This window comes from Anarrhichthys ocellatus, unplaced genomic scaffold, assembly GCF_004355925.1.
Source record: "Anarrhichthys ocellatus isolate YVR2014 unplaced genomic scaffold, GSC_Weel_1.0 scaffold24, whole genome shotgun sequence".
NCBI lineage: Eukaryota > Metazoa > Chordata > Actinopteri > Perciformes > Anarhichadidae > Anarrhichthys > Anarrhichthys ocellatus.
The window spans coordinates 2,378,748-2,406,132 of NW_022280054.1; the positions used below are offsets into that span (position 1 = coordinate 2,378,748).

The window sequence follows — 27,385 nt, forward strand, 5'->3', positions numbered from 1 at the left end:
CCCCAGCCCAAATGCACCACACATGCACCCCCTCAGACAGGCTGATGTATGGTAGCAATATGCCCCAGGCGGGCCCCGGCCTCAGCTTCAGCTCCAGCTCCGCTTCCAATTAGAACAGATGAGTCCCATTAGCCCAGCCCAGATACTGTCATCCCACACACACAGCCTCATTAGCACCATGACACCGGCGCACTGCCGACAGACAAGAACTCACTGGTGTTGAATCTAACACACAGATAACATGCAGTGCAGCTGTAAGCGGCGTAGGTTAGGAATATGAAGGATCGAGGTGGCACGTCGTTGCTCGGCAATCTGCATAATAAGAGACACATATCATCGCATAGATGTGCGGTATGTAGACATAGAAAGCGTCTTGTCAACATTATCTCGCAAACACACATAGTGAATACAGAGATGTGCCTTGCTTCTCGGCCTCACGGTCATTATGTTACTTCCTAGTAAACAGATGCCTTCATTCATCAGACACTTGCAGTAGCAGTTTTATAGCCCTCTTACAATCAATACCATGACTGCTGCTGATGTACTGCGATGAATGTCACATGTGGAGGAACACGCTGCTAGGTCCACAGATGTTTTTAAAATACAGGTTTTTTTTTTTTCCTCATGTGCATTTTGAAGGGAGCAGACAGGGAAAGACTAATATGATATATGAGATCCATTCGAGAGTCGTCACTGAGACTCAGAAGTCCACATTGGACCTCAGTGTGGACTTTGATAATGACTTTGTTAATGACTCAAGTGCCAGAGAAGACTGCGGAGTAGAGCTTACTCTGCTTTTAATACATTGAAAAGAAGCAGTCCAACTACAAATGTGTTGTGGTGGCCAACAAATTCCACCTGTGTTGGTCAAGTCACTTTTTTTTAATAGAGCGCGATTTCACAAATTTCCTTCAAAGTGCTTTTCAATCTGCACAACATACAGAAGTGTCTATCCCTAGATAGGGAGGTAAACTTATGGAAAACAAAAGTGCTCATGGTATGTCAAGATGCATGAGGTCCAGGCATGGGTGCATAATGTGTGTATTATGTTTCTGTGTACCTTTTATTTAGACAGGCCGTGTAATAAAACACACACACACGTTTGCTTTCAGAGGGCTACAAAGACAAAGATCACGAACATGTTGTGAACTGGCTGCAAGCTAGTTAAAACCGATTGATAAATTATTTTGATAATGGATTTATAAAACAGTATTTGATTATTTTTAATATTTGAACTGATTGTTGTTTAAGTCACTTTGCAAGTGAAAAATGCAAAACATTTTATGGTTTCAGATTTAGATTTTATACCTTCACATACCAGAAATGCAATTTTAATGTTGTTCTTTTTCAGTAGCATACTTTTTTACAAATGCCGTGCCCTATGATTTAAAATGTCATGTTTATGGTATTCCTGGTTTGTTCTGATTAGATTTATCCATTCATGGCTGTTTTTATGTTCATCTAATTGCTTTTTCTAAACAAAATAAAGCGACACTGGTTCTTGAATGCAGGGCCAGATGTTGAACAGCAGTCTGAACTACAGTCTGTCCCTATATGTATGTTTGTCTGTCCGCTCACTAACGTCTCCTCCCTACATTGTCTTGCAGTTGTTCATGGACAAGGAGAGGGCAGAGGAGCTGTGGCACAACAGGTTGATATTGCTGCGGCAGGAGAGGCTCATGGGAAGTCCCGTGACCTTGTGACCTGATGGGCACCAGAAGATCCGGCATGTTCCCGGAGCAGTTTGAGCTGCTTTTATTTTGTCTCGATCTGTCTTGTTTTAGTTTATTACTTTACCCTTTCACTAATTTCTCCTCCTTTTGTAAAAACTTGTGAGAGTGACTTGAGCAAATGAACAGTCTTTGGTCCTGATGTGCTTATTATTTTATTAATGTAATTCAATTGAACGATCTGCTGTTCTTAATCTGACTTCATTTATTTTTAATGACTAAAGATCTTACAGTCAGACATGGTGATGTGTTTTACCGTTTAGATGTAGAATTTGGTACATTTTGTCTTTTCTAATCAACTAGTTCAATAAAGGTAGATGTGATTTTTCTGAGTGAAAACTGTCTTGTGCTTTTGTGGGTGAATGATAGCGATAAACCTTTAAGTGGGACTAAATTGATAGAAACAGCATCTGTCTCTTCACCAAAAACCTCTGACACTCTTTAAAGTAAAATAGCAGTATCTACTGATAGATATAGATACATGAGTCACCCTGTCCTCCAGGCACTTTAAAGTAGTCTGACTCACTCTTAGGTCACCTTATCTATTTGGTCTGCATCAGGATTGACTGGACTGGACTAAATGTCTTCTCACCTGCCCTAAACTTTTCTCTCTTAAATATATATAATAGTCAAAGGTTTATGTTTGCTCAATGTTGTGTCCCTGTTTGAGGGGGATTCAAGGCAGTGTGGAGTCTATTTGTGGAACAGCCAGATGGTAAATCTATACTGAGTCTGGGACACGGTGTGTCACTCCAGCACCCTCCAAATAGTGTTGTAATGAAAAAAATAAATCGGAATGTACGAATGTGGATGCCCTCCTCACAGTGGCTGTCCCAAAAAATTGCCTTCACACACTGACTACAATAACCGAACCAAGAATCACTTTAGAAACCAAATACAGAGCTGCCTCGTGGGATTTCTCCTTCACAATAAAAGCCATTGATATTTCTGTCGTTTTAAATTGGCATAACTTGCAGCATAGAGGTTATGCAGCCTGTTTGCAGCCACACACAACATAAACGCACAGCGCGCGGATTGAACCTGTTCAAAGCTCCGAATAACCAGCCAATCCGACGGCCGGGTTCGCGTCACGTGGCTGGTGTCACAGTGAGTTTGGTTCCAAATCATATTGCCACCTCCTCCATGGTGACATTACCGAGGCTGAGCGGTGTGTGTGTTCGTGTGCTGCTGGGACACCTGTGGCACGAACGGATTACTTTTTATGAAAATCTCAAATCTCATATTTTGTTTACAGCCGCAAAATCCGTGGAAATGTTCAACAGTAATCGCGGCGAGTTTGATGAGGATCCGTTCTTCTCGTGAGTAACGTTATAGTTCAATTATCGAATTTAATCTATAATAGCCCAACTGTTATTGTTGAAATGTTTTCTAAACTTAATGGTTCATGTTTTGTAATTCATAAAATATTGAAATATGTCTGCCTGCACAGATGAACAGCTTGTTAACAGAATTTCAACATTAGCCATTTCTGTTGCACTTAAAGGAAACGGTTACAAAGCAACGACTGCTGGACTGACACTGTTTCTTATGTTACCTTGTATTTTTTTTTAAATAAGCTTAATTAAAAGGTAAATAAAATTGCAAGATATCTTACCACGTAGTTTCCATCCATATAGGCTGCTAAACATGTAGTTTCATGTTTGTATCATTTAAGGAATAAAAGTTTTCAGTGACAGAATTTCCAGTGCAATTTAGAGAAAGTGATGGATAATACCACTAATAATCTACTAATAATGTTATTTTAATAAACAGACTGTGTGCTACAGTCACTTGGACTTATTGCATTAGTGAACACCTGCTGAGTTAGTGTGGCCACACTTGACCTGACTTCCAAGTCCTTAGGGGTGCCTCTCATTTCAATTGATTGTGTTTATTCAAGAATATATCTTGAATAAACTCCAGGGTGGTAACGGATTTACATCGAGTCCTGTGTCTGGTGCAGAGGCATTTTAATTTTCCTCTCCAGGAACCGTTATCATGGTTTTTGCGGTCCCTTAAATTATCATCATGGAGATTTGCTTAGAAGTGGATGTTGAGATTGACTTTGTCTTTACTTCCTCTGTCTCTGTCTTAGGGATCCAATGCGGGCTCACAGGGAACATATGCGGCAGATGATGCGCAGCTTCTCCGAGCCATACGGTGGACCCACGGTGCCCAGCATAATGGACGGGAGAAACTGTGGTCGGGACATGTCGGAACATCCAAGCTCGTCCCTGGCACTGAGGGGCGAACACAGGGTGAGAACATGCATTTCAAAAAGCACTCCTCTTACAGTCATGAGTGGTTTGTCTAATTGTGGACTTAAGTGATAAGAAATAAAGCTCTACCCAGTGTATTCCATCATCTGCTGACAAACCTACATACGTATCATTTGGGTCTAAGTGGGACGAAGGATGAAGGCCCTACTTCAGCATTTTGCTTATACAATTAGGCCTTATGACCCTCTCCACTGCTCATAGGCGTATAACCACAGAAGGCTAGTGTTTGGAGGAAGTGCTAAGTTTACTAAGGTTATAGTGGAAGCTGGCCACTCACAGTGTAACTGGAGCCCCACTCACTAAGGTATGGGGCCATGTGAGTTGTTGGTTTAGTAGAAGGGCAACCCCCTTGGCCTCTCTGGACAGTTATATCGAGCTCTGAGGAGCCCTATTTATAGTGCATTGTTCCACTGACACACTATTTACTTGTGAATACACACACAGACTTCTTTAACTCTCAAACCAATAGGACCCCAGAGAATTCTGCTTTTGCTCTGCTGAGATGCTGCTGAAAATAACAGTTTATTTTGATATCATTCAGCCCAGTTGTCACGTTAACTTGACATCTAATTTATCTCCAAATACAACTACTTCTGTTTTATTAGATACGGTATAATGTTTCAAATGCTGTGGGCATTCGGTATTTGTAATAATAAACATTTTCAATAATTGTTTGCTCCAGAACATGTCGATGTTATTTGTGCAGCATAGTAATGCAAAGGCAGGAAGGCAGGGAGATAGTTTTGGTCTGCCATGTTTTGCACCCGTTCACCTTTCCCAAATCAGCCCCTGTACTACAGGGGCCCTGCTATGTCAAACTTAGTCCCCGTCACCTGCTTTAATCCCACAATCTCATGAGAGCCTGTATATTTATCCTTGGTAATGACTTTCATCAGAAGCCTGGCCTCAATAGCCAGCAGCCTGCTTTCTCTTTATTAGAATCATGCCGTTAACTAGCTAGCCAGCTAGCCAGCTGAGGAGGAGCAATGAGTTCTTGACTAATGACCTCAGTGACAGTGGGTGAAATGGAGCTACACTGCAAAATGTCAGTCCAAACAAATGACTTAATATAATATTAGGAGTAATATACTGTTTTGTGTCTGTCTCACATGTTGTCTGACTTGATATCGTTTTATTTTCTTTTTTAAAGAGAACTTTAAGATATGAGGAGTTAGGGTTCTGCTGAGTTGTGGCGATAGAATAATAATTAGTGAGGTCTCTCTATGATATGGAGAAGGATCATGTGAAACGTGATCTTTTTCTCTTGATTCATACACAGACATTTGTACAGGAGATGCAGATGTGAGATCTTTGTGGTTTATATCTATAGCGGATCCCGATCCCTAGCTGCTTGTCACAAACAATAAACAGAATACCTGCTCTCTTGGTAAGATACATACAATTAAGGTTAACTAAATTACCATAAGAATTCACAGTGTTTCTCACACAACTCTGCACTCTAACTCCCACACACAGTCATTTATCTGAAGACGAGGAGCAGTCGAGTGGTGCCCAGCCGTGGTCAGAGGGCTGACGCTCTGGTGCTGTGTTTGTTGGCTTTGGAAAGGCATGTGTACGGATGTCATGGACACTCTGTTTTCTCCTTGTTGCTCTTTTGGTCCATCTGTTTGGCAGAACGTGCCTTGGCAGTGCTGGTGCAATAAGCGGCTAGATGACAGACAGCTCACGCTCATACTGCTCTCCAATATCGCAGGCACAAATGTGCCCGCCACACATACATAAACACACACACACACACACACACATACAGTATTAAAACACAAGCTCGGTTACACACAGTCACAGCATGCAAAAGAACACAGAGCTGCACACACACATTGGTCGCATAATGTTGGAAGGCTTGTACTTCTTGTATGAACTTGTTGACCCTTAGATTCCCAATGAGAAAATAAGCTCCATCTTACCTTCCAAGGCTGCTATGAGTTCTCATATTTCCCAGTTTCTTGCCAACACCCACTACCTGGTTCCTATCACCCTTTAAGGCACTCATTCATCAGGGCACTTGTTCATAAAAGCACTGCTGAATTATAAGCGAGATGTAGTTTCTTTGATTCTATGGTTTATGACTGCAGGGGAGTATGATTATGCCCTCATGCAAGATTTTGCTCTTAAAATTAAAATGTGTGGCAATGTGAAATGAAGCAGTTGCTACACCACCACAATGGGATTCAGTGCCTCCTTCTCTTTGCTCTTCTGGTACTTTCAGCATACATTTAACATAATGCCTTTAACTTTCCTGGTGATGATGCAGCACTTCATGGGAGCAATGCATTTGCAGCACAACTCTCGCTTTTACTTTTAAGTATGAATCATATCCACAGCACATGTCCCCTATGGTGTAACTCATAGCTCCCCCAGGAGCGGCCTGCCTCAGAGGGCACAGTGGCAGTTCAATATCCTATTGAGAGAGAGAGAGATACAGAGAATGTCAATCAGCAGTAGTCCAGACAGCTCAAAATAATGTGTTAAAGACCACTGGGTCTACATTCCTTGTCGTGCACCCTCAATCTCTCCTATGCTCAACCCCCGGGCTAAATATAATGCTGGTAGATATGTAACTGGCATTTATTAGTTCATAGATGCCACTCTGGGATAAAATTGGCTGCGAGGCTTCATAGATACCGGTCAGGAGCGTTTTACATCAGCTTGACATTTGAAAAGAGCTGAGAGAGCAGCCTCGGACTCTCTGACCCCTGCTAGATCCCTGTTCTGGCTGGTCCACCCAGCCTTCCTAGAATGAAGCTCAGTTTCAGTGTTAAACCCATGCTAATCTCTGGCAATGCGACCCAATTACGCATGGAACACAAGTCATTCAACACCCCACTGATTGCGCACAATACCCCTGTGCATCACATCCCGAGAAAATACACACACCCGCATAGCGACGGCTGTTGAGATGCTTATCCGAGGCCGCAGGGTCATAAACACCTGCGGTTTTGGACCAGAGAACACGGGGTCTGACTGACGGCTGCGGACCGCTCCCTCTTCACTCCCAGAAGGTTCATGGCCTTGAGGGGTTGTGCTTAAGGCCGTGGGGAGAGCTCCGTGTAGCTGTGTCATGGGCTTAGTGACTGATGTAAGACAAACTAACAGCTTACTGGCAACAACCTCAACAAATTGCCAAAAGGCGAGATTTATGTGTGTGTACGTGTGTGTAACATGCTATACAAATACAATATGTGCTGTGTTGCTACACTGATATTGTTTGAATCCTCAGGATATGAGCCGGTCATTGCTGCCCTTTGACAGCACGGTCAGTAGGTTCTTCTGCTGTTCCACGGCATTATCGTATGAGTTTCTCTTTTAAATAGTTTCAAAGTTCATGCTCTGACTTTATAACTTGACTAGAAGTGGTCAGTAAAAGGGTCACAATGTATTCCTCTACATTAAATCTAATCTAAGCCATCACGCCAATCCATGTACACAAGACTGAGTTATTTAGAATCATCATATTGACTCAGGTACAGTATGGTTAAACCTGAACCCGTTGCTTGCTTCCTACCTGTACTCTTTGAGGGCACCACCACTTCACCCTCAGTATGTACAGGCTGTAACAGTGCACTGGTACATGTCCTATCTAGGAAGGATAAAATACTATCTGCAAAATGCTAAATAATGTAGTAAATACTAAATTTCATCTCTCCACGAACACTGTGTAAAGTGGTAAGTAAAGTTACTTATATATTGGCTAATCTTTACCCAATATCAGGATTCCTTTTTTTGTACAGGTTCATGGGCAAAAACAGCATTACAAGCAAAATGTCTGTTCCATATACAGTATAATGAGGCATCAAGTTTCACTGTGAAACAAAGTTATATTACGTTATACTGATATACATTTACAATAATAATAACAAATCATTTGAAGAATTTGGGGAATATTTTAAATGTGCATTACAAATTAACTAACTCCAAAAAGCACCAGTATAGGGAAGGACCAGTGAGTTGCTTTCTGAGGTTTGTCAAATCTTATATGTGCTGTCCTGAATTACAACATCTGTCAGTTTTTGTGGCTGCATTGTGTACGCATGGTGAATGATGGCATCTTACTGCGACATGCTTGACTGACTTGAGTCAAAGTCTTGAGACTTGAGGCAAAGGTGGTACCTCAACTGTGACCTACAGAAACCAGTTATATGGGGTGCTTTGCATTTATATAATGAAGACAGTGTTTAAATTGTGTTTTTTATTTAAATAAATCACTTTACATGGCTGTTAACAAATATTACAAGCAAGAATGCTGTTGAATGTCCTGCAATAAAGCCAACCTTTAACTTGCAGTCAAGTAAAATTGAATCAAGTGTTATTATTGAAAACATGGTATGTTTTTGGTAAAAGCAGCACAGAATTGGAGCATGTTGGCAACCTTTGAATTATCCATACAGAAAGAAAAAAAAACTAAATAAAGACATACTTGCATGCTGGACTTGACTAGTAGTTTCGCAATGACTGTTATTAATCCATGTCACAAATGGCAAGGTGATAAAATGTGAACGTTCTGGTTGCAGTGTCCCAGATGGAACACATGTTAGCCACATTTAGCTCACTGTACTCTGTGCTCGTATGTTAGTATACATGATGGAATCGTTTATGAGCTGATAATGCCTAGCGACCTTGCGGCATGCGCGCCCGACTATTCGACTCCTCTGACCTTTGGCTGTTCTTTCCCCTTCGTGTTGGTGCAGGAAATGACTCGGAACCCTTTCGGCATGTTCGACAACATGATGTCCAGCATGAAAAACAGGATGCAGGAGATGCACAGAAACTCTGTGAGTTAAATGATTTTTGTGTTCTCCTCCTTGTGTTTTGCTGCTTTCTCAGACTGTTGTGGTACATAAACTGTGTAGCTGCTTAACAGCAAGTGTTTGTGTGTTTCAGGAGAACACGTCCACAGATTCTAACGCTTACTCATTCAGCTCGTCATCGGTCATGACATATTCAAAGGTTGGAAATGAGCCTCCCAAGGTCTTCCAGGCGAGCTCATCGACACACCGGGCCCCTGGAGGGGTAAGCACTCCATCAGATGTGTTCCTACATCATAAATCACAGTACATTAGAATACAGTTCAGTACATTGAGCTCACAGAAGTATATGTGTCTGTAGATAAGTGACCATGGTGACAACTTCACCATGGCCTCTCTTTGCAAGAACATTAGCGCAAGCAAACTTTTCTCACAGCGGCATATGATGGCTCTGTTCCATTAATGTGAGCCAGAAATCATCTCCACATGTGTCCACATAGCGCCACCGTCTTTTTTTTTTTTTTTTTTTTTTTCAATTGTTCCCAATGAGGAGAGAGCGCTTCAAGTGGAAAATCTCTGAACTTTTCAGAAAAGCCCTGCTGATGTCAGTGTAGTAAATGGAGGAGACGTTTGTTTTAGCCGTGTCTGTCTCACCTAAACTTTACATTTTGGACAAATATTATCATAACAAAGATCGAAACGCCGATTTGTGGAAGCAGATCCGCCGGACACACACTGAATGTTGCTGGTGAGTCTTTTATTACGGTACGCCTTGTGTTGAAGAGCTACCCAGCGACCTGCGGCCGCTTTTCTGCCTGAAAAGGGCGCTATGTGGACACAGGCCCTAAGTTATCCTACACACAATACCAGGGCCCTCGAACAGGTACTCCTAAATGGGATGCAGCCATTACTACTAATGGCTCTTTTATGTCAGGAGTAAAGGAAATAAATATGTCAATGGCTCGAATTAATTCATTTTTTAATGGACCAACTGATGTGTCTGATGGGTTTTATCACCAGATCAAGGAGACCCGGCAAGCAGTTAAAGACTCTGAGAGTGGTCTGGAGAAGATGTCCATTGCTCACCACATCCAGGACAGGGGACACGTTGTTGAGAAGAAATACAACAAGAAAACAGGACAGAAGGAGTTCAACCAGGACTTTCAGAATATAGATGAATGTATGTTAAAGTGATGGTCTGCTCTCAAACCTGGATTCTGCTTTGTTATGGAGTTGTTGCAGTAGCTACGCATGGTTGTTCTATAAATGTGGAGGGTACGGCCATATGTGTTGCACCACTCAAAAACTGTATGGAGGAGCTACAGTGATCCTTCTAATTGTGTCATTGAGTTAAGTACGATTTTTAACAATATCACAAAACCAAAACAACATTATAACGTCAGTTAAACAGTAAATATGTGGATCATACATTTTTACGTGTTTTGATAAAGTCAGTGAACTTGTTCAGTCGACCGGCCAGTTAAGCACAACATTATTCCACTGTCGGTGCCGCTGTCTGCGTATTTCTAGGCCGCGAGTCCACAGACAGAACATTCCCTAACATGATCCTGATCCTCTGCCCCCAGCTGAAGCACAGTCTTTTGACGATGAGTGGCAGCAGGAGGTGTCCAAGGTTCCACCACCTGGCCCAATGTTTCGTCTGGATGAACCCCTACCCTGTGGTGTTCACCGCGCAGCCCTCACCGGTTCTGAGCAGGAGGACAGGTCAGTATTACACTCTCAGACCACATGTGGTGTTGAAGACAGGCCAGAATCTGCAGTTCAGGATCAAATGACAAACAGGTTGGAGACGCTGGTGGCAAATACACACAGTATGCTTTGTTTAGTATATTGTTATCATGTTATGATACTGCAGTTCATTTACCATTTACCATACAACTGTGATTATTTTGTATTTCCCACAGTGACCAATCAAAGGGCAAGACTGAGGGTGAAAGCAACACGAAAGGCTCAGGCTCGACAAAGCAGTGAAACAGCTGTTTGTGTGCTTATTAAAGTCTTTCAAGAATCATGCAGTACACTCGGGTGCTCTGTACCCCCTCGCGCACACACACAACCTGTCATCATATGGACAGAATCAGAAGGCACTGACCCAGATTTTGGAACATATATAAGACTATACGTTTTACATTTCTGCTGCCCATTTTCCAAAGCATACTAAACAATAGGAATTGAACCTCGCTGTCGATGGCTGCCCCGTTACAGTGAACGTTTTCTGTTTTTTTCATGGGTCAAATGACTCCTTCCATCTGACTGTTAATGTGTTGAATCTTAGCACAGCTCACGCTTGAGTTCGAAAACATTAAGAGAAAGAATGAAGAATCTGTAGTGTGTTGGCTGTAGAGCGTGCAAACCAGCAGTGTAACTCTTGACCTGTATTAATTATCTTATATGCTTATAGAACATCACAATAAAGTTACAAACCTTAATCTCTCACTGCGACCAGGAAACTAAAAGGGTCATTGGTATTTCTCTGGATGTAGTGGTGGTAGGCATTACTTATAGCACAACACATTCACAGTCTAAGAGCACTTCATTTATATGATTTGGCATCAGATTTGTATAATGCAACAGGGCACACAATTTAGTGACTTATTGACTGTTTCAAATCCACTAATGCACTTAGACAATGTCTCAATTGTCTTTTTGTAATTATATTGTCTCGTACCTGGTGCTCTAAATATATGTATTTTATCTGCTGTAATCTTTGTAAAAAGAAAAATAATACTTTTCCCTTTTTATATGTTCCTTTGGTTTCTCTTGTTTTTCATCTGATGCTTTGTGCTGCATAGCGCGATATCTTGACAAAGTCGGGATTATTCTCAATAATTCTAATTTTGTTATTGTATATTTTTTCAAGCTTTAAAAAATAAGTTGTGTCAACACAGATCATGGTCTGAAAATAAAAATATAAAGATGAATCTTTTGGGTTTTTCTTCTTTTTTTTCTATCAATAAGAAATGTAAGAAAGACTTCCAGTGTTTTTCTGTTTTCATTTTGTATTTTAACAGTCCCAAAACAGTTCTGTGTTGAAGTTAGTTTCAATGTAACAACTCTGTATGTAACGGTATGCCTGCAGAGGGTCTGTGGGAGCGCGTGTGTGTGTTTTGTGTTTGGTAGTGACCCGCAGTACTATTTTTGGATCTAAGAACTTGTCAGTACCTCAGATTGATCTGAGATGTTACACAGCTGCAATCCCACCAGGCTCCCCTCTCACGTGCCTGTGTATCAGACTTCATTAAGCCTTTAGCTTCAACATACAGATAGGAAGGGAACAATATACAGCTGAAGAAGGGTCCAAGTGTAACCTGAATCCTCAGTTTCCTGTCTTCTTAGTATGTTAATCTAACATGGAAGGTGGCTCATTCAAGAAAACTTCTTAGGGTGTTCAACAATAGACTGTATATGGGTCAAGCTTATGCCTCTCTGATGCGTCATGTGACAGGAGGGAGCACACTGAAAAGGAATCATGCAAACTGGTAAAGGCACTTATAGATGTATGAATCCTTGAAACGGATTGCACTTTCTTAACAAGTATATTCTTTAAATCCCCATGGCTGCTATTTTGTTGCCCCACTATATCAACACTGCTGCTTCAATATGAGTTAAAACAGATACTTCTTTTACAAGATCCTCCGAGGACAAAGAGTGCAGCCATTACTCAATGCATGTGACCGACTTTATTGGAAAGATACTTCATTCTCCTGCCTCTGTAAATTTCAAGTCTAACATGTTCTTCCCTTCGACTACTTCCAGCGTTAAGTTTTTTTTAACTTATTTGTCCGCTGCGGACAAACAAATTAAATGGAAAACTGAACTGTGTAGTAATTGACCTGTGTAGTTTAACACATATACTCTTTTTTTTCAACATAAGAAGCAGTTAAAAGGTTTTTATTATTCAATACAAATAAGCTACAAAAGACTTGTGAATATTGAGTCGGCAGTTACACTCTGCCACCACCTTCTGGTCGTCTTAGAACATGACTTTATCTGGAATATTTACAAGAGACTTAACTTCAACAAAAAAAAAATAAAAATCATAACCAAATATACAGGATCTTGAGAAATGAAACAGCATCTTGACCAAAACTTGGATCTGAATATGAGAAGAGCTCATCCATCATCCTTCTCAAAAATGTCACCAGATGTAGAAAGAGTTGGGGTAGTTCATTCAGGTCTACATGATTCCCTGAGGCGGCCCCTTCCCTGAGATCTTCTTGGAGCACTCCAGCAAAGCGTTGTGGATATCTTTGGCGCAGGAGATCTGAGACTTGATCATGCCGAGGTATTGGGTGTAGGACATGGACTCTGTCTGCACCGTGTCCGGCTTGGTGGCGGTCGGGACCAGGTTGGGTGAATGTTTGGCGCTGTCGATGCTCTGGGAGAGGCACTCGTACGCCAGCCGCTGCACAGAGGAGACACAACGTGAGTTTGTGTGGTATATAAGTGTGGATACAGTAGACGTAGTGTGTGGTACACACAGACAGCCACCTGGGCTGAAAAAGCCTCTCAATCAAGACTATGGGACAGGAAAACTTGATTCAGACTACAGTTAATTAAACTCTCCCTTATGTCCAATCTTATCTTAATGCAGTAGGCACAGTGTGGTTTTCCAATGGTCCTTGTGAGGTGAGTTGGCAGTGTCTTATGGTGATGTTAAAGTGATATGGCTTTAACAGGCTTGAGCTTTATGCATTTTCAACGCCAACAACATTTCGGTTGTGAGTATGCGTTGTGTTGACGTCTCACCAAACACAGCTCCAGTTGATCGCAGAGGGCATAAAACTCCTCCAGGCTCTTGTCAAAGCGCTGAACAGATGTGTCGCTGCTTTTGCTAAACCAGAAGAAACAAAAAGATCAGACACATCTTCCTTCAGTGATCATTGTTTTAACGTAAACGTTCCGCGCAAACCAGCCAACTTACGTGCCGTTGTCAATCGTGGTGTTATGGGCCAAATTCAGGGATGCAATCTTCATGAGATTCTGAAAGTGAAAAATAAAGCGGTATGTTTTTAGGCATATTGCGGCAGATCTTCATGCGTTATGTGAACTCGTTAAACCAACTTTAGCTGTTGTGATCAGATGCTTTTGGGCACACTTACCTGCAGACTCTCTTTCAACTGTGGAATAAGCATCTTGAATTTATGTACTGGATCAAAGTCTTGCTGTTGGCTCAATTGCTGCTGTTGTTGTTGTAATGCAGTAGCCTGTAATCCGGGCTGAGACATCGGCCCGCCGGGCTGCTGCTGCTGCTGCTGCTGAGACGCCATCTTGACCGGCCACTGCGTAGAATCCGGAAGATGAGTTAAATATCCGGTTTGTCGTTTTTCAAAATAAAAGCGTTTCTGTAACTATGTTTCAACCTATGAAAATGGGTGCAAGGGCCAGTCTACTCGTGCCAGTACACACCGCTACCTACGCCATTACCACAAATACTTTGTTTCTTTGGAATACTACTTTGCCTCTATATTGGCATCATGTGTAATTTATTCCAGTTTAGTTTATTTGTTTGTTTCTTTATTTAACGTTATACAGTTTCTATGTGTTGCATGTTGGAATCATGTATTGTAATTACATCCAATCGATTATATACACTGTACACTATATACTATAGTATACTAAATTTAATAATATTTTTTTTTGCATTTTATCAATTATAAATATTCATGACATTGGTTACAAATACATGTGTTTATGTTGAATCATTGTGAGGTGGTGCTTTTCCGGTGTGGCCCTACTTTTCCTGTAAACTGTAAATAAACTATAATTCTAAATTCAGTACTTTGGCTATAAATAGACAATGTGATACGTTTACTGCTGTAACTATTGCTGTACTGCTGTACTTTATATATTACACAATTCGGTGGTTCTACCATTCTTGGACGTTTTGCATGTTGAAGTTTTTTTGTTTTTTTTCATGTAGTATTTCATTTTGTCTTTTGTGGTTTTTATTCGCTTGACCTGAAGTTGTTACTTTGCGGATTTTCTCGGTGGTTTCTTGAAGGCAGCAGCAGCAGAAGCATAGGTAGGCCCTGCCTTCTCACGCAGAAACCCCGTAGTGCAACACAGCAGCGCCATTCGGTAACTGCAACAATATCCAAAATGGCAGGAGCTGATGGAGACGACTCTCTCTACCCTATCGCCGTTCTCATTGACGAACTGCGAAATGAGGATGTCCAGGTACGTTAATAACACTTGAATCGTCGTTTATAATGTTCTGTAAAAACATTTTTACGTGACGTTATTTTAGTCGAGCATCTGATTACCAGCTAACTCTAAGCTAACTAGCACATACGCAAGCTAACGTTCCCGACCAAGGCCTATCGGATATGTTCTGCCAATATAGTTGATTTGCTGTCATTATTTAAGACGTTAACTTTTAATCGTTTGTGTTTTTCGCCGCGTAGTTCTATCAACTAAAATGTTAAAGCTGTGCAATTGACGTCAGTTGGTAACACAAGCTAACCATTGGTTTCATCGTCTAACAGAATGCTAGCTAACAGATTCGAGTTAGCAATCACAACAGCAGGGCGTTACAGGCCGCAGTGGGTTCACTGTTATTGGCCTGTTTATCAATTATTGCAACCGTAAAACTATCATTTCGGTTCAGCTTTCTTTAGAAACGCTGAATAATGTCAACGTTACGTTTTACATTACTGGTTGCGAAGAAGCGGACTGTAGCCAAGATTATAACGTTAACATCAAATGCCTTTTTACTAATTCCTACCTGGGTTAGCTGAGTACTGTGAAGTCTAACAATCATTGACACCGTTTATTGAACGTGCTTACACTTGTGAATGCTTATTGCAGTTACGACTGAACAGCATCAAGAAGCTGTCTACTATTGCCTTGGCACTTGGTGTTGAGAGGACTCGCACTGAACTCCTTCCTTTCCTCACAGGTAATAAAGTGAATCATCTCACCAGGATTATTATTTTAATGTTGTCACGTGGAAAAATGCTGAATGTGTGGTACTTTATATAACTGCTAGCTGTCGAATCAGTCATTGTATTACAACTTCATACATATATATGTGCACAGATTTGTAATGACTCTTCCTCTTCCCTTAGACACCATCTATGATGAAGATGAGGTGCTCTTGGCCTTGGCTGAGCAGCTTGGCAATTTCACTATGTTGGTGGGAGGGCCAGAGTATGTCCACTGTCTCTTGGTAAGTCATCGGAGAATTTATTTTTTGGTTGTTTTTATGAGGAATTCATAAAAACTGAAGTCTAAATGTGTTGTATCTGTGAATAGTTGCACATTAACCCTATCTCGTCTTCTTCCTTCTTGATACACAGCCTCCTCTGGAGAGCCTAGCTACCGTTGAGGAGACCGTCGTCAGAGATAAAGCTGTTGAGTCCCTGCGCAAGATCTCTCAGGAGCATTCTCCAGTTGACCTGGAGGTCCACTTTGAGCCTTTGGTCAAGCGGCTGGCCAGTGGCGACTGGTTCACTTCTCGCACATCTGCCTGTGGTCTCTTTAGCGTCTGCTATCCTCGTGTCTCCAGCACCGTCAAAGCAGAGATCCGCCAGTAAGTAATTCAATACCTGACGTGATTGTTTTCGGCTTCTCAACAGGTTTGTTTAGTCGGTGTTCTCTGATGAAATGTCTGTGGTTATCTCCAGGCATTTTCGCACCTTGTGCTCCGATGACACTCCGATGGTGCGTCGTGCTGCAGCATCTAAACTGGGGGAGTTCGCCAAAGTCCTGGAGCTGGATTACGTAAAAAGTGACATAATTTCCCTCTTCACTGCTTTGGCCTCTGATGAGCAGGTACGAGCAGTTGTCTTCCTCCTTCTCAGTTTAAACTGCTTTTGTACTCTGTGTTCTGCATCCCCCCCACCCGGCAGTTAATCCCAGGAATAGCCAAATTGATCATGTTACCTTTCTCCATCAGGACTCAGTGCGGCTGCTTGCTGTGGAGGCTTGTGTCAGCATTGCCACTCTGCTGCCTCAGGAGGACCTGGAGTCCCTGGTGATGCCAACACTGCGCCAGGCTGCAGAAGATAAATCCTGGAGGGTCCGCTACATGGTGGCCGACAAGTTCTCTGAGGTTAGTAGCAGACTTTCTTTTCAAATTTTTCCTCCCGTTACTGGCATCTTGGTTAAATGTAGAATTTGCCGAACATTTCTATTGAGAAACAAGTGCATTGTAGCCCAGTGTTGCCCCAGTTTGACTCTTCCATGATGTTGGATTCAGAGTCAAGCTGTAACAAGTACTTCCAGAGTGCTGGTACTTCTGCATTGGCAAATGTGACTTTTTTCTTAATTTACATTTGTGTGGTTTTGCTGTTGTGCATGTTCTCTTCAGTAATATTATTGCTGAATGGAACATATTTGTTTTTTCATAGAGCAATAAAGACATAGGGTGCACAAGTGGGAGAAACCAAGACATTTACATTAATTTGGTACCAATTGCTTAATCAATAATGTGTGAATTTACATGTGTACTCTTATGAATAGAGATTACATGCATTCACTGGTGCACAGTGACAGCGTTATGCTTACTGGTTCCCATTCCTCTGTGATCATGTGCAATGCTGGGAAAAGCGGTTATCCCGATTACTAAAATTCACCACCATCAACTTATGGTGTGTTTTTTATTGCATTCCAAGATAAAGTCCTATGTCGTCCCATCCTGAGGCTCCCCACACACACACACACACACACACACCTCCTTTGTTGCTCAAAGCTGCAGATGGTTGTCATAACATTATTGGTTAAAAACTGGTAGGTAGTAGCTTTTTTTTGTTTTTGTTTTTTTTGCAATTTTAAAAGGGATAAAAGTATATATTTAATTGAACTTTTAGGAAAACTAGAATGAAGCAATAAAAACACACACACAGAGGTGGTTAGAAGTCCTCTTAATGGCCATCCCTCTGGCTGGACAGCACTGAAATGAAACTTCAGTGAGTCCAATTTAACTCATTTCAGTAAAATGTTTTCCATTTTGTTTCTGATCTTTGTAGGTTAATATCATTTTTTTTTTTTATGTTATGGTCAATTTTGTTAAGCCAACTGTTGGGTCCATGACTGGGAGGAACGTTGGTTTGTCGCTTTCATGTCTGATGTAGGGCCAAAAATCACATCTCTGCATTTTTAGGCAGACTAGCAAATATGCGGTAAATATGTTTGTATTTTCTACCATTGTTGGTTGAATGTTCAGTTGTAAGTCAAGGCTACATGTGAGATGTCACAGCCACTTTCATTACAACGTATGACACGGTTAAGCTACGTTAGAGACAAATAATTGAGGACTGCTTTAATTCAACGATATAGTTGTGCTATTTTCAACAATTTGTCATTCAGGATTCTTCAACTAAAGTGTTTTTTAATTAATTAATCTTTGTTAAGCCGAGGGTGCATCCCCTTAGAAATATGAACATGCACACCTGCAGTGTTTTATTCACAAATGTACACTGTTCACTTGACAAGCTGTCTGCTCTGAGTGCCCCTCTCTCTCTTGTGCCTTTTTATTAGACGTGCAGTTGTGTTAAACTGAGCTTTGTCTATACTCACGCTGGAGAAATTCCACACAAATGTGTCTCTGGCTGTGACTTTGCTGTTTGTACCGCCGTGTGCGACGTACAATATCTTAGCCATGGGGCACATATGTGTAAAATATGAGACCAGTCGTGGCCGATCAGCTGAAAACTGTGCGGTTACAATCGGCAGCCGGTTAATCGGTCCGGCTCTACTCAGTGCTGAACCGGGCTGTTGCACTGCGTTCAGGACTTTGGCATGTGGGGCAGTGACGGGGTTAATGGCAGATTAATCTGCATGTAAGTAAGCTTCTTGTTGGAGACAATTTACCAATTCAATGACAGACTGAACTTTGAGTATCATCATAGTTAGTATGTCGCCTGTTACAAAGCTTTAATTGCCCACCTTTTATTCTTGATCCTCCACTGAAATTCATCCATGTTTATTTTTTCTATTGATGTTTTCCCCACATGCTTATTTGGCTGTTGACACGTATATATTTCTCTCCAAATGTAGCTCCAGAAAGCAGTCGGGCCAGAGATCACCAAGAATGATCTGGTCCCGGCCTTCCAGAATCTTTTGAAGGACTGTGAAGCTGAGGTCCGAGCTGCTGCCGCCAACAAAGTCAAAGGTGAGTACATGAACACACACAGTAATAAAGCCTCAATACCAGAGTATGAAGGCAAAACGATGTCAAAGAGCGAGAGTGGATCTCATTTGTTCAAAATTGATTTGCCTTCTGAAGAGAGACTCAATGAAAATTGCATGTTAAACTTGTTTTCGTGTCTTGTCCAGTCGGTTCCATATTTTTATTGATGGTGTTCTTCTTCTTTTTAGAGTTCTGTGAGAACCTCCCAGAGGACAATCGTGAGCAAATCATCATGACTCACATTCTGCCCTGTGTCAAGGTAAGAAATACACTGTTCTGTCTGCCACCCTGTGACATTTCTCTGCTGCTGCACCTCTCAGTCGATCAAAAACCACTTTGAGTTGCTATGTTTTATTAAGCATGGATAAAGGACTCGAGGCTTATCTTTTTATAGTTGGCATGTGGTGTTGTGACGACTCAATTGCTGATGAGCAGCAAAAGTTGTCAAAACGTTTTAACAGCATTACACGAACCACTCATAAAGATACTAAAAATGTCTATTATACAATTTGCCAGTTGCATAGAATAGTGTGCTCATGGTTAAGTACAGTAGGTTCAGGCAAAAAGCTGCTATGTGATGCACATTTATAACACAGTTTTGATTTGTTAGGTTTGATCTTCCAGCGGTGGTAAAACTGGTTTCTTTAACGAACTGTACTTTGCTTTCCTTCGCTTCATTTGCTCAGATCTCAGCAGTTGATGCGTGAGATTTAATCTAACAAAATAAGAACCAAAATGCTTGAATAAGATCTCGGATGAAACGACATATTGGCAAACTATTTGGCAGATGTTTCCACAGCGCGACACTCATTAACTGTGTGCTTGCTTTGATGTTCTTGATCAGCGTAAAGTATATCACAAGTAGACAGCATTCACATACACAGAAAATGAATAAAATAAAAAGGAGGGATGATCTGACTATAACCTGTAGAGACAGCAGACTTTTAGATATCTAAAGATGGTAATTGTAAATAGTTATAAAGCCATTTTCTAGTCCTCCGACCACTCAAACTCCACTACATGTCAACGCTCACGCACTAATGTCAGAGGGTGCCAACCTGCCTGTCAGGATCTAATCTAATGCACGTTCACACACCGATGGCACAGCCTTCCAGAGCAATTGGGGGTTTTGTCTCATGCCCACGAACACTTCCACATGCACAGTAGAGGAGCGAGGGATTCATCATCCAATTAGTGGACGTCCTGCTCTACCTCCTGAGCCATTAAGATGCCCCCTAACAGCACCCTGACCACAAAGGGCTATTAATGGTAGACAGTGAGTAAGACATGGTGTCTGTGTGCCGGTAGTTGTCCGATTTTGAACACCAGGTGGCACTGTTGTTTGTCCAACACTAGTTCAGTTGTAGTGCTGCTGATTAACAAATCTTACAGAATTGATTTTTTTTTTTATTCACTAATGGAAGTGGCAGTGACATTCCTGGATCTATAAACTATTTCATACAAAAAGTACAGATCAGTTTCACAAGGGCTGGTTTTGCTGATCCTGTTAACGTATCAAGTTTGAAACAAAGCTGAACAGTCATACAATTCTTAAGTACTTATTTATTTTTACTTGAAGCTCTGTATGATATTGGTTTGATCAGTTATCTTTGAAATATGTTAGGACACGGTGCCATGAACATAATGCCTAGAAATATTCCAACGTAAGCGTTAATAATATTGAAATTGTATATTACACACGTGGATTATAGCCTCCCTCTCTGTAGTGTGTTGTGAATATGACCCACAGCAGTAGTTCTGATGTTTTAATTGCATACATTTTGTCCTAACAGTTTGTTTGTCTGGTCTCTCTCTGTCTCTCACCAGGAACTCGTCTCAGACACCAATCAGCATGTGAAGTCCGCCCTGGCCTCCGTCATCATGGGCCTGTCCACCATCCTGGGCAAGGACAACACAATAGAGCACTTACTGCCTCTCTTCTTGGCTCAGCTCAAGGACGAGGTAAAGACAATGCACACTCGTCATGGCCGGGGCTCAGTTTCTGACAGTTTACACACCTGGCTTTTGAAACCCTTAAGGCAGTGCTTAGTTTGGTAACACTTGCAACAAAAGCTTCATGTGACGCGCCCGACTTTCACCAACTTGTTTGGCCTTTGGGGATCAGCGCGTCTGCGAGAGGTTAAAGCCACTTAGCTGCAGCCACCGGGTGTATCTGGCTGGTAGGAGGAGGATGGGTGCAGCTGACAGGCCGTACAGTTGGAGGACGGGGTTGCTGTGTCTAGAGGGACGTGTAAACAAACGCTGGACACCTTGCAACTAGATACGATATTGCAAGATGCGTTTTGATTGTATGTGTGTCTAATCTAGGTAGTCGGTGGTTAAAGTACGTCATGCTAGCACATTTTAGTATAGTTCTGTAATTAAATTGGACATATCTTTTCATTAGTGAGTCTGGTTTGCATTTGTTATTTTTGTGGCCGTCGGTATGAGACGTACCGTTTGAAAGGATTTGTTCCCAGAGCTGTTACAGAAGCATATTTGTGGAGCGATGTGTTATGTGAGAGTGCATAAAGTTACAATAGGCTGGATTCTAAAGGAAGAATGTACGATGACATTCATCAGCTAAAAGAACCGGTTCATCGAGAACAACGATGGCCCAATGGCATCCTGTCCTGCGAATATATCTCCATGACCCATATTTGCATTTTGAGATTAGACACGAGTTTGACAGGTCAGACCACACGTGTCAAACTCAAGACACGCGTGGTCGGCCCACCACGTCATTTTATGTGGCCCGCGAATCTACCAGCAAAAAATATATATACATTTTATTTTGGGGGGAAAAAGTTATAAAATAAAAGTATCCCCATGGTCGAAATTATGAGATAGCATGTTGTCTGTGTACCAACATTAAAACTATCACAACAGGTGGACAGGAGAGGCAACAGCCCGTAAAGCGGTTTTCCAACAAGTGATTGAGTTGAAAAAGATCCAAATAATCCCAAAATGTTCACGACGACAACAATTGATGCAGAGGGATGAAAATGTAATGAAAGATGGGAAAGCGAATACATGTTTGTGCTTCAAGGAGAAAAACGGGTCTGTCTTCTGTGTTATGTCGGTGATGAAGGAATACAATTCACGTCGGCATTTTGACACCAAACACGGAGCAAAATTTAGCCTCCAAGAAAAACATCAAATTGTCCAAGAATTAAAAGGCAGACTGCAATCACAGTAGAATATATTTACAAAAGCTACAGCCCAGTGCACGCTAAAGGTATGTGAGCAGGTGAGCTCCTACCAGATACAGACTTTTACAAATGTCAGTTTGTGAAGAAACACCATCGCAGACCGAGTTCATGAACTATCAGCAATCTAACAACGCAGCTAGCTAAGAGACGAGCAGGTACTCGTCTTCTTCATTAGCTGTTGATGAAGGCACAGACAACACGGACACAGCGCATCTATCCATGTTTATAAGACCTGACTCTCGGTGAGGAGCTCTTGTATGTAGCTGCCATGCACGGGACGACGGTGGGGACATTAGTGATGCAGAGAGGTGACAAAAATAGCTTTGAACAAAGTTAATGTAGTCACTTGTGTTTGATATTTGTCTTTGTTGTTTTCTTTAAAAGTTTGATCTTTGATAGAGTAATGTGGGTTTCTTAACCCTAAATTAAAATTATTTATTTATAATAACAGAAATGTGCTTAAATATAATTTTACATGTATATAACTGCATGTACAATATTTTTACACTTGAATAAACAATAATCAAATGTAGAGACAGTTATTTAACAATATGTTAGGAAGTAGTTACATTTATACAGTCTTACAGTTACAACCGGCCCTTTGAGGGAAACTATGATGCTGATGTGGCCCGGAGTAAAAATGAGTTTGACACCCCTGGGTTAGACGTATATTTATGTGAATGTTTTGGAAGGTTTGCGGCTCTCATTTCTTCCACTGCTTCGTTCCTTCGTCCTATTTAAAGATGGCCCCGTTTCCTCATAGCACAAACCAAAGACTAAGAGTGTCTAATTGGATTTATGTCCTAACTGACAGCGTTGACTTGCACATTTCAATAACTCAAGGTGCAGAGGACAGTCTAAAGGGAGTACGGTGGAGGATGTTCTGCAGACGTGCCATTTATTTATTGGCTAAATTATTACAAAGTGTTACTGTTGTATCTCCATTTAAGCCTCTGGTATATAAACCTGGGTTACAATGTTCTTGACAAAACTACTTCGAAGTGTTTTGTTTACAGTGACTAAAGGAGCTTAGCTGTAGACAATACATTTACACTTGAGAGATAAAAAACGCTGCTAGAGTTGTACAATATGATGCTTCAAATACTTTGAGCTGCTAGGAAAGGATGAGGGCCACCCGATTAGATTTTTCTTTATTGTTTTGAAAGGCTTGCAATGCCCACCTTTCATTCAAAGACAGCATAATCAAGTGTGCTAATAAAGGAGTTATAGATTGGTAACGTGTTGCAAGATGCATCAGACTGTAATTGGTAAAAACAACTTCTTACGGTATGCAGGTTCGTTATCCTGTAATTCCTTTAATATAAGAGCTCCCTGAGGTCCACAAAGATCCTAATTACCTCCTCTTAGACCCATTGTTTGTTATTCCAGTGGCACTCGGAATGCGGAGTTAAATATCAAAATACTTCGTTGTGCTAAAGTGCATGCTGCCATGTGCTTATTAACGCGCTGCTCTTCGTCTTTCTGTCACAGTGCCCCGAGGTGCGTCTCAACATCATCTCCAACCTGGACTGTGTGAACGAGGTGATCGGCATCCGTCAGCTCTCCCAGTCGCTGCTGCCAGCCATTGTGGAGCTGGCGGAGGATGCCAAGTGGAGGGTCCGCCTCGCCATCATAGAGTACATGCCTCTGTTGGCAGGACAGCTGGTGAGTCGCGTGGTCTCGGAACACAGCCGAAACTCACACAGAATGTTTTGAAGGTCTTCAAATTGGCACTAAGAAATATTGGCAATGTGATTTGACAGTAGACTTCCAGGAGAGTAATCTGATTACAATGTGTCCATGTTTTCTCAGGGGGTGGAGTTCTTTGACGAGAAGCTCAACACCCTGTGTATGGCCTGGCTCATTGACCACGGTAAGGCAACTTCTATGGGTTCAAGTTCTCCACGGTATTAACAAATTCAACTTGTAAATGTAAACCTACTGTTTTGTGGCATGACATAGCACATGCATTTTACAAGTGGTTGCTTTAACAGAGTTTGGCTATATTCTTTTATTCTATGGATTCAGATTGTTCCAAATATTGTCCTAGTTTTATTTCTGTTCTTACAACCCAATAACCTCCTTAAAATCTGTCATAGAAGATGATGTAGATTTATACTGCAGTTAAAAGAGTTACACATCTAGTACTAGTATTCTGTGAGACTATCCCCCATATTCACTTCCTGGAAGAGCTGTGTACCCGTAGAGATGCACAACACACCCTGCTCCATTTTTTAACTCTGAACATTGTCTTTTGGGGACATTTTTCACTCGGTGTCAAAGTTTTCCAATTAGAGACGCATACATACACACACACACACACACACACACACTTGCTATTGAGGACAAAGGGCCGACTGGGTTACATCATTGGAATGCTGCTGGTGTTGGTGTGAGTTTCTGTGTGTTTTGGTGATGACGGGTTCGGGCTATGCCACCCTTATATAATCCTCTCCAAAGAAAAACAGGATTAGAGAAATCAGCCCAGAGTCTGTCCCTCACTGACTCCATTACAAAGGGTGTATTTACTCAATATACCGAGTTATGTATACATAGTAAGATTTTTCAATCAAATTAAGTAAAGTCATTATTGTATACATAGCCTATTGCCACAAATTTGCCTCAAAGACTACGATCCTCCCGGTCATTGCACACGTGTAGGTAAATAATGGAACACCTATCGCTGTCATATTCTAGTGTATGCCATCCGTGAGGCGGCCACCTGTAACCTGATGAAGCTGGTGGAGAAGTTTGGAGCGGAGTGGGCGCAGAACACCATCGTGCCCAAAGTGCTGGGCATGGCCAACGACCCCAACTACCTCCACAGGATGACGACTCTCTTCTGCATCAATGTGAGTCGACGGCATCGATTCCCATTAACGTGCCCTCGTGTTTGAAGGGCTTAACGTCCCGCAAATGTGGCACATTTTCTCAGTATGTCGAAAGCTGTGTTGGTTTGTTATTTGAATGGAGTATTTGTCCATTGTTTGTGAATGCTGTTTACGGCTGGTGACCGTCTGTATTGTGCGTCTCAGGCTTTGTCAGAGGCGTGTGGCCAGGACATCACCACAAAGCAGATGCTGCCAGTGGTCCTCAAGATGTCCAACGACCAGGTGGCCAACGTACGCTTCAACGTGGCCAAGTCCCTTCAGAAGATCGGCCCCGTCCTCGACAGCAAGTATGTCGTCTTTGTCATTTTTGTCATCGGATGTTTTCTCTCCAGAGCGATAGAGGAACGTTTGTTCAATAATTGTCGTCCTTTGTCCTGAAGTGCCCTTCAGACAGAAGTGAAGCCGGTGCTGGAGAAGCTCGCCACAGACACAGACATGGATGTCAAGTACTTTGCCCAGGAGGCCATCAGTGGTAAGCGTTTCACTCTTATTATTGTAAACACACTTTAAATGACACGAAGCAAATCTGACGTGCATTTTAAACTTATGAAATGTATTTATTCTTGTTTTCTCCCTTTCACACAGTTCTGGTCCTCGCATAACTAACCCAACTTGGCCTCACCAGACAACCACCCAACACTTTCACAAGATATTTATTGATGTTCAGGAACAACTGGTAAATGTATAGAGAAAGCTGTTAACAATTGTTTAATCCATTTTTCATTCTTCCTTTTCTTCACTGTCCAATAGTAGACTATGTTCAGGCCCAGCACAGGCTTCTTGGTTCCCCCTCTTTGCTGTAAATGGGTGCTTTAACAACGGCAAAGTGTGCTGAACTTGCATTAAGTGATGCATGCTGACTAATGTGCTTCTGTACGAGCTAAGCGTCGCTGTCCAGAACCCCTCTTCACATTCCTCCCTTTACGTGCAGCTTACCACTCGTCTGTGTTCGCTACCTAGCACGCAGCGCTAGGCTAGCTCTCCGTACTGCTGCGCTTCTCTGACGCAAACTCTGAGCAGCAGACAGAGCAGCAAGCTGTTTATTTAGCTGAGCTTCCTCCCAAATTCACCCTTTGATAGTCGTCTCCTCCATGAGATGCTGCTGTAGCTCTCCAGAGAACTGATTGAGAAGTCTGTGCAGGTCTACTCGGCTCTTTTTTTTTTTTTGTTTTTTTTTTTTTCCTCCTTACACCAAACCTGTTGTTTCCAAAACGGTTCACAGGATTGTTCTATACAAAGCTCTGACAGAGAAATAATGGGGTGTCCATTACTGCATGTAATGTGATGAACTCTCAATGATTGCATGTACTAATCAGTCTCGGATGGTGTCCTTTCCCAACTCTGTGAACCGGACTTAAATGCACAGTTTGTTCTGTACTTGGATTGAATCGGTCAAACCCTAACCCGCTGTAACGCGCCCTTTTCACAGCAGCCATTTAGATGTGTCACGGCCGGGTAAACATAGGTTTTATTGATCAAATTAATTGCGCTCTCATTCCAGTGAGCCAGCTTGCCAAATACCAGGGCCCTGGCACACCTTAAAATGCAGCACGGCCACAATTAATGTTATTAATTACACCTGCTTACCCTGCAATGACGGGTCACAATGGCTGCTGTGAAGAGGGCCTATAGGGACCAGCTACGTCATAATCATCCCTCCTCCAAATCCTCAGTGACGTTGTTGATGTGCTCGGGTGGGAATTAGTAGTCACTAATGATTTGATGATATGTTCTCTGCACGTAATAATGGCCGTTAACAGGAGGGTACCGCTAACTCGACTCCAGCTATGAGGGGCCGTGGCCCTCTTCCTGTCCTAGAGCCGTCACGTTAAAGTCCTGCATTTTAAATGAGATTTAGAAGCAGACGGTCAGCGAATGTAAAGGATTCTTGCTGACTAATCTCTACACGATGGAGAACTAATGCATGCTTTCATGGAGAACGAGTACCTAATTGTGCATACTGTTTTATTACGGGGGTGGTTATGGGCCGGTTGAATAAATGTACCTTCTGTGTTGATAAAATAAACTTGTCTTTCCCTGAACTTCTCCTGCTGTTCCCTCCTCCCCCCCCTCCCCTCATTTTGTTCTTGAATAAACCTTGATTAATTGACCTGTATCACGGAGACTGCTTTTATTTTGAAATCTCTCCCAACAATTGGGATGCTGTACTACTGTGTCTTTAAAAATCTGAATAAAGGAACCAGTGTAGCCGGCTTTTATAACTAGTTGTTGCTCAAGTACATAAAGGTCTCTCGTCACTGTTCATTTGCTACATGATGGACAAGCAACAGGAAAAGATCAGAACAACCACTTCAATTTGAATCTGTGATGAATTTAGAAGTATTTTTATGGAA

At 41.9% G+C, this 27,385-nt stretch overlaps 4 protein-coding genes across 4 annotated transcripts in view; 3 read left to right on the forward strand and 1 right to left on the reverse strand.

Annotated features, from left to right (window-relative positions):
• rsrc1 (arginine/serine-rich coiled-coil 1) overlaps window positions 1-1,717 on the forward strand; it is a 107,776-nt gene extending 106,059 nt beyond the window's left edge. Inside the window, exon 10 of the mRNA XM_031861190.1 lies at window positions 1,608-1,717. Within this exon, the coding sequence (XP_031717050.1) occupies window positions 1,608-1,703 (96 nt within the window). The 3' untranslated portion in view covers window positions 1,704-1,717. The remainder of the gene's footprint in view (window positions 1-1,607) is intronic.
• Window positions 1,718-2,695: 978 nt separating this feature from the next.
• mlf1 (myeloid leukemia factor 1) lies at window positions 2,696-11,714 on the forward strand. The gene is made up of 7 exons (XM_031861191.1): window positions 2,696-3,049; window positions 3,826-3,988; window positions 8,716-8,799; window positions 8,909-9,037; window positions 9,793-9,952; window positions 10,359-10,497; window positions 10,698-11,714. The coding sequence occupies exons 1-7, from the start codon at window positions 2,718-2,720 to the stop codon at window positions 10,762-10,764; spliced, it is 1,074 nt and encodes a 357-aa protein (XP_031717051.1). The 5' UTR covers window positions 2,696-2,717; the 3' UTR covers window positions 10,765-11,714.
• A 954-nt stretch (window positions 11,715-12,668) lies between these two features.
• med29 (mediator complex subunit 29) lies at window positions 12,669-14,064 on the reverse strand. The gene is made up of 4 exons (XM_031861168.1): window positions 13,896-14,064; window positions 13,718-13,776; window positions 13,543-13,627; window positions 12,669-13,198 (listed from the first exon to the last, which is right to left on the reverse strand). Exons 1-4 carry the CDS (start codon window positions 14,061-14,063, stop codon window positions 12,971-12,973), a joined length of 540 nt encoding a protein of 179 aa, XP_031717028.1. The 5' UTR covers window position 14,064; the 3' UTR covers window positions 12,669-12,970.
• Window positions 14,065-14,844: 780 nt separating this feature from the next.
• ppp2r1bb (protein phosphatase 2, regulatory subunit A, beta b) lies at window positions 14,845-27,147 on the forward strand. The gene is made up of 15 exons (XM_031860482.1): window positions 14,845-14,973; window positions 15,604-15,694; window positions 15,864-15,964; window positions 16,095-16,327; window positions 16,422-16,569; window positions 16,694-16,849; window positions 18,796-18,910; window positions 19,117-19,187; window positions 20,756-20,890; window positions 23,632-23,805; window positions 23,953-24,013; window positions 24,838-24,992; window positions 25,176-25,318; window positions 25,412-25,503; window positions 25,617-27,147. The coding sequence occupies exons 1-15, from the start codon at window positions 14,896-14,898 to the stop codon at window positions 25,631-25,633; spliced, it is 1,770 nt and encodes a 589-aa protein (XP_031716342.1). The 5' UTR covers window positions 14,845-14,895; the 3' UTR covers window positions 25,634-27,147.
• Window positions 27,148-27,385: the final 238 nt, after the last annotated feature.

Coding starts and splice junctions, on each gene's coding strand:
- ppp2r1bb (XM_031860482.1), top strand. CDS start 14,896: ATGGCAGGAGCTGATGGAGACGACTCTCTCTACCCTATCGCCGTTCTC. Junction 16,570..16,693: donor CTTTGGCCTCTGATGAGCAG/GTACGAGCAGTT, acceptor TTTCTCCATCAG/GACTCAGTGCGGCTGCTTGC. Junction 18,911..19,116: donor TGCCGCCAACAAAGTCAAAG/GTGAGTACATGA, acceptor TCTTCTTTTTAG/AGTTCTGTGAGAACCTCCCA.
- med29 (XM_031861168.1), bottom strand. CDS start 14,063: ATGGCGTCTCAGCAGCAGCAGCAGCAGCAGCCCGGCGGGCCGATGTCT. Junction 13,777..13,895: donor AGTTGAAAGAGAGTCTGCAG/GTAAGTGTGCCC, acceptor TTTCACTTTCAG/AATCTCATGAAGATTGCATC. Junction 13,199..13,542: donor ATCAACTGGAGCTGTGTTTG/GTGAGACGTCAA, acceptor TCCTCTGTGCAG/CGGCTGGCGTACGAGTGCCT.
- mlf1 (XM_031861191.1), top strand. CDS start 2,718: ATGCAGCCTGTTTGCAGCCACACACAACATAAACGCACAGCGCGCGGA. Junction 8,800..8,908: donor AGGAGATGCACAGAAACTCT/GTGAGTTAAATG, acceptor TGTGTGTTTCAG/GAGAACACGTCCACAGATTC. Junction 10,498..10,697: donor GGTTCTGAGCAGGAGGACAG/GTCAGTATTACA, acceptor TATTTCCCACAG/TGACCAATCAAAGGGCAAGA.